This window comes from Nymphalis io, chromosome 7 (genome assembly GCF_905147045.1).
Source record: "Nymphalis io chromosome 7, ilAglIoxx1.1, whole genome shotgun sequence".
Classification (NCBI taxonomy): domain Eukaryota; kingdom Metazoa; phylum Arthropoda; class Insecta; order Lepidoptera; family Nymphalidae; genus Nymphalis; species Nymphalis io.
The window spans coordinates 11,478,041-11,488,007 of NC_065894.1; the positions used below are offsets into that span (position 1 = coordinate 11,478,041).

The 9,967-nt window shown below is 43.2% G+C and overlaps 1 protein-coding gene across 1 annotated transcript; it reads right to left on the bottom strand.

Moving 5' to 3' along the window:
- Positions 1-833: 833 nt before the first annotated feature.
- Positions 834-6,657, bottom strand: LOC126769771 (chymotrypsin-1-like). Its single transcript, XM_050488690.1, has 6 exons — positions 6,540-6,657; positions 6,266-6,409; positions 3,096-3,321; positions 2,171-2,405; positions 1,695-1,871; positions 834-980 (listed from the first exon to the last, which is right to left on the bottom strand). Exons 1-6 carry the CDS (start codon positions 6,655-6,657, stop codon positions 834-836), a joined length of 1,047 nt encoding a protein of 348 aa, XP_050344647.1.
- Positions 6,658-9,967: the final 3,310 nt, after the last annotated feature.

The following is a 9,967-nucleotide window of genomic DNA, read 5'->3' on the forward strand; positions in this document are numbered from 1 at the left end:
ACCTTATTGTCTTTGACCAATTCAAGTTTATTAAATAAACCGTTTTGAAAACAATTTAAATATAAGAGGTTGCCTGGCAGAGGTCCCTGTAATTAATAAGGCCGCCTTTGAATACTTTAAGATCTACCTGTTCTTTTATATACTATTTGTAAATTGTGTGCAATAAAGACATAATAAATAAAATAATATAATTAAATTGTCAACAGGATTCAATGTACAGCTCAGTTAGTTGGGAATTGCTTAACAAGATATGATGTAAAATTACCTTATATATTTAATTTCATTATTATTAAGAAGGGCATGGTGCTTGATTATAAGATTTACTTTTCTAGAATTTCTTAAATTAACATTTCGAACACCGCTTGACGAAATACTCGTATACATAACCCTGTACAAACAGAGCTTTATAAGCTTAAATATAAATTTAAATAAATAAAAATAATGTGATTTGATTTCCTCTATGAGTAACAGTAGAAAACAATCTGATTAATGTGAATTTTGTCTACACATAATTTTATCAATAAATTGCTCTGGTAACACAGCAATAAAAGGTCTATATTTTGTTCTTAGAGGTCTATTTCGGTTTGAAGTGTAATTACTGCAAGACTGCGAGAAATGATTGATATTTGGAAGTCTTGCGTCTCATTTTGATAACTTTTATTTCTAAATAGTAAAATAATATTAATTTATTTTGTTAAAAAACAAATATCGTTTTTAAATGAAGAATCAGATTCAATCAATTTATTTCAATTCAAGAGAAGACGTGATAAAAGTAATACACAATTAACGCAGAATCGTATTTATTATAACTCTTAAATATACTCAAGTTACGTTTATCTTGTATTTTGCTGAATCCAATTGCGGTAGGCGCTAATGCGCACAAACATGTCTGGAGCGCCGCGCGCACACGGCAGACCCCATGACACCACTCCGATTTGCTGTTGGCTGTCAGCGCGCATCAGCGGACTGCCAGAGTCACCCTAAGGAAGCACATGTTTAGTATAATCATCATGACGAACAATCAATCAGCAACTTGGTCATCCGAACTCTTCACCAGAGAAAGCAAAAAAAATATATATATATATAATATACTATATATATATATATAATATATAATATATATATATATAATATATAAATATATATATATATATTTATAAGTAATTAATATAGATTGAATTTAATTAATTTTACTCTACTAGTCAACTATTTGATGACATTAATAGTTTATTGACGAATGTCTTCACTAGTGGTAGAGCTATGTGCAAGCTCGTCTGGGTAGGTATCACACACTCATCAGATATTCTACCGCAAAACAGCAGTACTTGGTATTGTTGTGTTCCGGTTTGAAGGGAAGACATTAGCGAAGTAAGCGTTAGTTAACATTTATTACAATGTCTATGGGTGTTGGTGACCACTTACCATCAGGTGGTCCATTAGCTCGGCCGTCTACCTATTTGATAAAATAGAAAAAAAAAACTAAATTGCTAATTCAAAAATTTCCCAATTTCATAGGACTACCTAACTACTACTACTGCTAACGACTACTGTACTAACCAGGTATTAGTTACCACGCTAACAACTTTTATTTCATTAAAAATGTTAAACATGATCACAAACTAATTATTAAATATCTATCAATAATTTATAAAAGAATAAGTTATATAATATAATTGGGTAGAAATATTACTCACATTGCAAGTTCCACGTCCGTTTGAGTGGAAGGTACAAATTTCGATGTGTGGCTGAACAGCTGGTGCATTTCTGATATTGAGCTGCGCGGCGCGATTCCTTACATCGGTGACGCAGCGGTTACCATCGATTACGGTGGCGCTAAGCTGCATGAGGACTTGAGAAATCGATCCTCCCGTCTAAAATAAATAGGTCCCTTTAAGGTATGAACAGGAACGATAGATCTGAGTATCAAAATTATTTGGGTTGAAATTTTGTATTTTCTTTATTTCATTATTAGTGTCCCGTAACGATGGGTAAAGATAATCTTTGGACTTGTGATGATATCTATCACCAACCCGCATTGGAGCAGCGTGGTGGAATAAGCTCCAAACCTTCTCCTCAAAAAGAGGAGAGGAGGCCTATAGCCCAGCAGTGAGACATTTACAGGCTGTTACGGATATCTATCAATTTTATTTTATTATCTCAAGTAACTTACGGATGTTCTTCCCCATCCAGTAACGGTGGTTGCGACGCCGGCACCAACAAAGTCGTAGTTCAAATTAACTCGAGCAACGGTGTTTGACATCACCACGTTGGTTGTGGTGACGAGGATACCGATATCATTCTTGATTATACTATGTACATAGTGTGGGTGAGTGATGTTGCGGGCAAATTGATAGCGAGTACCACCGGTGTTCCAGCGGTTGGTGCCAACGGTTCCACGGAGAGAGCTGCACGGTACATATATAATACACGAGATAATTTAAATTATATTCAAACTGAAATTCTTCTATTATAAAGCTACAGTGAAAACAGTTTTTTTAAGGATATATTTTTGTGAAAATCTTACTGTTATTTCGGTTAGTTCAGTATGTTGATAAAATTTGACTTAAAAACCTTTTTAAACTAAATATAAAATAGACAAATAGGTATATAAATTAAAACACGGTAATAAAGGATGTTTATATGTAAATTCAATATTTAAGCGTCTCGTTATTGGATGTCGAAAATATATCACTGTATCAGAAAGAAACCTGAGGTACCCAATACCTGAGATGAACTAGCGAAAGAAATTAATAGGGACGAACCGGTTGGCGTGGTTGGTGGATGCTTGCCTTTCACGCCGAAGGTTGTGGTTTCGATTCCCACCCAGGACAGACATTTGTGTGCATGAACATGTATGTTTGTCCTGAGTCTGGATGTAATTATCTATATAAGTATGTATTTACAAAAGAAAAATAGTATATGTAGTATATTAGTTGTCCGATTTCCATCGTACAAGCTCTGTACGAGCATAATTTGGGATCAGATGGCCGTATGTAAAAATAAAATGTCCCAGGATTTAAAAGAAAAATAATTTAGTTCAAAATAAAATGATATGAATAAAACATGTTATGTATTTCAATTATAAGAAGTCATACCCGAGCAAATTTCCACCGGAGAAAACGGCTCGGATGCAGTGAGCTGCGGTCAAAACGTGTCTATTGGTGACCAGTGACCCTCCACAGACGAAGTTTCTGACCGATATACCAGAACTCAGAGCCACAATGTAGGGAACGCGACCAGCGGCAGAACCCCCGAGAATACGGGCTGACGGGTCCGTATGATCGAAGAAGATAGACATATCCTGCTCTTGAGCTGGGAATGCTAAAAAAAGATGTGGTATTGTTAGTAACCTTTATTTATAAAAAAAATTGATGTCACATCTCACGAGGTTTGAAGTACAACTTTATGTGATCTTGGTAATGAGTCCGTTATTTTATATTTTCCTATTGAGCCTTGTTTCTACGTGTCCTACGTTGTGATGTCAGTCAGTCAGTTTTAGAACACAAACTTAACATACTAAGTACTAAGCTACGTAATGGTTATAGTTTGTTATATAATGACCAAATATATGTATTGTCATTGCTTTGCGTATGACTGTGACAGTACACAGTACACATCTCTGTTGAGATTTTTTGCTGTGGCCGAATTCGCTCAGGAAACCATCGTTATGTCCCATTAACAAACAATAATCTTATTATATTCTGCACACAGAGCTATCTTGGCTAGCAATATTACTACACTATATATAACAAATAACTAGATATAATATACAAAAATAAAACACTATATCTTACCATGGTTCCCAATAAAGAGCGTGATTAACAAAAATCCAGCTTTAAGCGACATGTTTCGGTTCGAAATGAAGAATAAAATTTTTTTTTGCTCTTATAATATTTCAAAATTGATAAAAAAATGAATTAACTGAGATAATACCTATTTATCAAACGTTCTGATAATTTATTTATATGCATAGCTTAAGCGTGCGACTTTGTGACAGATCCAATTTTTGGAGTAATTTGTATGTAATTTTAGTTTTTACTATTGGAAGAGCGATTTATGCTACAATGCTAGATAGATAGAATTTAAACAAACCAATCTTAAAAAAAATCTTTAATCCCGGACAATCATTGCTGCGTCTATAATTTATCTTGTGCAGTCAAACGAATCATCGTAAGGACGTCTGCATGTGTAAGATGAAATTCGGCCACATACTTTCGGCTACGTGTATGCACCAGTTCGCGATAGAACAGCTTGATAGAATAAGCTTTACTTAAACCTTCTACTTATGAGGAATTCCCCTGATGACCTAACGGTGGTATTTTAGCTTTATTTATTTTTATTGGATAAGAACAGGTTTATTAAATTATACACGTTAAACATTTTTGTAAGTTTTCTCATTTTAATTTTTTTTTTTTTTTATATGCCCCGGGATGGCAAATGACTCTACTCCACCTGATGGTAAGTGGTAGTAGAGTCCAAACGCGACGACGGCCAGTACAGTCGGGAAGAATGTTCTGTACTAGCCGTCCCCGCCTTGCCGGCCCGCAATATGCCTCTTCACGCCTCGTTTGAAGGAACTCGGGTTGTAAGAGGAGGGGAACACGTGAGCTGGTAAGGAATTCCATTTTTTGGTAGTGCGACAAAGAAAGGAGTTGCCAAATTTCTTTGTGCGCGATGGGATTGATGTCACAGTTAGGCGGTGACATCGAGAACTAGCTCGCGTGGACTTAAGAAGGAAGGGGGAAGCAGGAATTAGAGAGAATAATTCCTCAGAGCACTCGCCGTGATACAGACGATAGAAAATATAACATAAATATATATAACATAAATAAATAAACGTTAACGAACATATATCCATTACCGCTTTTTCTTATACTGCATATGTTTGTTTGTTACTGTTAGTAGACTGAACCCCCTATACCTGCACCCGAACGGAACGACGCTTGCGTTTACTTATTAGATGAATCTAATGTCGTTTTTGACGGTTCTGAGCAAGTAGTCAGGGTGAGTGATGTTACCGGCGATACGATAGTGAGTGCCTCCTCTGATCCAACGGTTAGCGCCGACGGTGACACGGAGAGAACTGCATGTTAAAAATAGTTGATTGAAAATGTGAAGAGGCACATAAAGGTAGTTTAATGTGTTAAATGTTGATTTTGACTTTTCATATCACAGACCTCTTTTAATAAAGTTAAAACACATGACGTCAGTTACGACACGACTTGGAAACTTTAAATAGGGCACAAATGGCGAGGAGATTCCGACTTGAACTCCGACTTCCGATTAGAATGACGATGCATAATAGAAACGATCACATCATGGACAGGGCGGGCCGAACACCATCCAGAAATAACTAGGAGTCCAGAATCCCACTACAGTTGCAAGTCAAAAAGCATTATACAATCCCTATTTGATTTTGAGGAGTTTGCTAGTATATCTTCGGAGCCCAAGGTCCAATACCTATGAAATTTTAATAGGACCCCTTTTTTAACGCTGGAAAAACAGTCAGGGTGTGATGCGCCGTGTCGAATGGCGCACCACACTCGTGGCAGGAGGTTGACACCTCCCGCCGCGCTATCTCGTGCAGATACTTATCGAAACAGCCATTTCCGGTAAGCACCTGCGTCAGCCTGAACGAGAGCGTGCCTCGTTTCCTTTCGACCCAGCGACTCAGTACGTCCCCATACCGCCTCCACTATCGCCAGGCCCGCCGTGGGGGACCCCAGGTCCTCCTTCCATAGGGTGATCAGGGCCTGCTGGGCTAGAGCCCTGATCTGCCCGACCTCCGCCGACCCTGGACGGTTGCCGCGTTCCCTCCCCTCGGCCCGGAAGCGGTAAACCTCCGCGAGCACCTCCGCCTGGAGTTCCCAGGGCGGGTCGCCCGCGAGGAGGGTCGCCACTGTCCAGGACACCGTACGATATCCTCTGATCGCCCTCACCGCTATGACCCTCTGCGGCTTCCGCAGGAGGGCCCGGTTTTGTGCAGTGAGTGCGTCCACCCATATTGGGGCACCGTACAGTGCCATCGACCTCACTACACCGGCATAGAGGCGCCGGCATAGTGATCCCTGTCCTCCCACGTTGGGTAGGAGGCGGCCTAAGGCGGCGGCGGCATTGACGAGCTTCGGGCCGAGTTGCACGAAATGCTGCCCGAAACTCCATCACCCGTCCAGGATCAAGCCCAGGTATTTCATTTGGGCCTGCACCTTGATCACCGTCCCGTGGACGGTGATACTCACCCCGCGTAGGGGGCCTCTCCTTGGACCGTGGAAGAGGAGAGCCTCCGTTTTGGAAATGGAGAAACTCAGGCCCAGCATTTCCACTCGGTCCACGGTGAGAGTCCTCCCGACCTCGGCCAGGCGGGCCGCCTCCCGAAAGTCCCGCCCCGTCGCGGTGATGAGGGTGTCGTCTGCGTAATACAACACCCCCATACCGGGAAGGACGGGGGCTCTCAAGAGCCAATCGAACCGACGTTCCACAGAATTGGGCCGAGAACCGACCCCTGTGGAACGCCGCAGCCTACCCGACGCCGGACCAACTTGCCGTCACCAAGTCGGCCTGTATGCCGAGGAGGAGCCCGGTGGTCGACCCTCCTTCAGAAGCAGCACCAATTTCCCCTGCTTCCAAGGCTTCGAGAACTGCCCGCTTCTCAGACATTCCAAGGCGACGCACAGAATACGCCCTGGAACACCGTTCGGACCCGGCGCCGTGTTTTCGGGCCATCTCCATTTCTCGCTCCGTAATCAGTGGTGGAGCCACTGCGTCCTCTATCACGGAGCGAGGGGCCATAGGCGGTGGGACAAACTCGCCTGGGTGGGGAAACAGTTCCCCGATCAGGAGCAGGAGGAGCCCCAGCGGCAGCGTCTCCGTCACGGGGGCGACTTGGGTGCGGAATTTTCCGTGAACCCCGCGGTACGATCGCCCCTATGGATCCCGATTGAGGCCCGCCAGCAACTCCTCCCTCGTCTTCTCTTTGGTCCGACTTATCTCCAGCTATAGATCTTTTTTCAGCTGGCGGCCTGGTTTTCAGTAAGCGGCCAAAAGCTGTCCCTCTAGGTCCGTGTCGAGGCCGTTGCGCCTGCGACAGCGGACATAGGCCCTCCGCGCTCGGCTGCACGTCACCCGAAGCTCGGCTATTTCCGGTGACCACCAGTACACATGCCGACGCGGAACTCTGGCCGAGTCCTCGGCATGGCCGCATCGCATATCTCTTTGAGGGCACTGCGCATGCGGCTCGCCAGCTCTTCCACGCTGGCACCCTCCTCCCGTCCCGCGGAACCCCACCGCTGCACGATGGCGGCTTCCTTGACCAGTTCACGGTCTAACTGGCCAAGGGACCACCTCGGCAGCGTGGTCGACACCCTCTGGGGTTCCGCCGGCCTGCGAGAGGTGGAGATCTCAAATCGGATATAGCGATGATCTGACAGAGTCTCCACCTCCTCCTCTACTCTCCAATTCGACACTCTGCATATAGGGGTGGCAAACGAGACGTCCTCCACGGACCCCCCGTTGTGGCGCACGCAGGTGTGAACTTGTCCCTTGTTGAGAAGGGACAGCCAGGAGAGTAGCGCCCACACTTGGACGGCCCTCCCTCGCGGATTCGTGGCGGGGTTGCCCCAGGCACGCGACCTCGCGTTTAAGTTGCCGAGAACCAGGGTAGGTTTCGGTGACTGCCTGGCTACGAGCTCTGACTGAGCCAAGATAAGTCTCGAACTCATCGAGGCTGCGGTTGGGGGAGAAGTACGTTCCGACGACCGCGTACTCACCCCATCCCGCCACAACGTAGCCAGAGCCCCTCTCGATAAGTGAGAGGGAAGGACCCGTTCCGCTTCTCGAGAGGACCGCCACCGTTCTGTCCAGGTCCTCTATCCAATGAGCTAGGGGAGGAACGAAGTAGGGCTCGCAGGCCACTGCCAGGTTATCTGCCACTCCACCATGGACTGCAGCAGTAGGTCCTGCGCTCCGGCGGAGTGGTTCAAGTTCGACTGTAGGAAGCTAATGATTGGTGCACTCATTTTGGTTGAGTATTAGCTTCGTCAGATGCCTGACGGCCTCCTTCGTCCGACGTGGGATTGGTCCGGGTGCCGGGGACTTTCCAGCTGACAGCTGCAACCAGCCGCTCCGGAGTGACGGAGTCGTCGAGCCCCGTTACCTTGAGGTCCGCTCTCTTTACGGGCTGGACTATGTTTGCGACCCCGTCCAGGACAGCGCGGAGTTGATCGGCCAGTTTCGCCGCCTGCTCCTTATGGGCCCGAGGCAGCTCGAGGACCCTGGCTCCTGTTGCCGAACGTTGGACCTTGAGACCACCACTAATTCCCAGGTCTTGGAGCTTCACTCCTTGCTCCGCCAGCTCATAGACCTGGGCGTACGTCACGCCCTTCCCCTCCACCTCCGGCTGCAGCGATATTATCACTGCAGTCGTGCGAGGAGCAGCCCCCTTCGCTTTGACCGACTGCTTTGGCTTCAATTTTTTGTTCAATTTTTTACCTCTATGTCCTATATATACATATAGGGTGGTGTGGGCGGTCACAAATTTTCAGTTTTTTGCAGATAGCTCGCGAACGGAGAGGCCGATTCGCGAGCTTGAGGACTCCATGGGTGCAGAGCAGAAGGCCCCGCAAAGTCGCCGTACAAGGTAAGTAAGTAGATCAAAAAGAAAAAAAGTGCTAAAAAATAATAAAAACGAAAGAAATTAGCTAAAAAACAGGCAAAGGCAGGTAATATAAAAAAAGTAAGTATGAACAAAATGTACGGAATAACAAAATATAATTATGTGAATTTTTTTAGAATTTTACAATGACACTAACGCAAGTAGAGCCGAAAAGTGTACCTCCTTAATAGGACCCCTGACCTGACCCCGCTATATTGAATGCCAATGAAAGGCCAATGCAAAAACTAACTATACTATACAATATAGTTATGAAAATAAGTTAAAAAGCAAATAATTTATGTTTAAACGTATACACAAAAAATATATACATACAGACGAATTGAGAAAATCCTGTTTGTTCTTTATTTTACGCAGCTTGATAATTACTTTTGTATGGTTTATTTAGTTATTAACGTTTATAAATGAACATAATGATTAAAAACATTTTAGATTATAGCATTTTAGATAATATCCGTTTTAATTAATTTTATATCTACCAAGTAAAAAAGTCATAAGGGATATTCAATTATTCATTTTATCAAAATTGTATTATTTCACTTTGTGCCATTTATAATCTGTTTATTATAATTATATATTTGTGCATTTATATTAAATTGATATTATTTACTATCTAATTTGCTTATTGTGATGTCATTTTATTAATCATGACAGTGACTAAAAGTATTTTTAAAACCAAAGTCAATTCAGTTGAAATTTGAACACCATGTATCATTCTACAAAGGGATAGCCCTTTTCCCTTCTATTTTGTAATAACGTGCCCCAGACTCTTTCATATATATCACTAGCTGCGCGTCCCGACTTCGTACGGGTAAGGATAAGGATTTCATTTTTAAATCAATAAGGTATTAAGCGGACTTTTTTGTTGGTAATAATGAGTATTATAAACATAAAAATTAAAAATAAAGCCGAGATGGCCCAGTGGTAAGAACGCGTGAATCTTAACCGATAATCAAACCCGGGCAAGCACCACTGAATTTTCACGAGCTAAATTTGTTATTATAATTCATCTCTTGCTTTACGGTGAAGGAAAACATCGTGACCTACATGTTTCTAATTTCACTGAAATTCTGCCACATGTGCATTCCACCAACCCGCATTGTAGCAGCGTGGTGGAATAAGCTCCAAAACCTTCTCCTCAAAAAGAGAGAGGAGACCTTAGCCCAGCAGTTGGAAATTATAAGCATGTAATATATTATTAATAATAATATCCTCCAGACAGATTTGGGCCACGGCGGCAAATCTCAAGAGAGATTAGCCAACTGCTCAGGACATATTATAGAGGACAAGTGTGTGCGC

Coding starts and splice junctions, on each gene's coding strand:
- LOC126769771 (XM_050488690.1), bottom strand. CDS start 6,657: ATGTCTGAGAAGCGGGCAGTTCTCGAAGCCTTGGAAGCAGGGGAAATT. Junction 6,410..6,539: donor GGCCGACTTGGTGACGGCAA/GTTGGTCCGGCG, acceptor TGTATTACGCAG/ACGACACCCTCATCACCGCG. Junction 981..1,694: donor ACGGACGTGGAACTTGCAAT/GTGAGTAATATT, acceptor GTGCTTCCTTAG/GGTGACTCTGGCAGTCCGCT.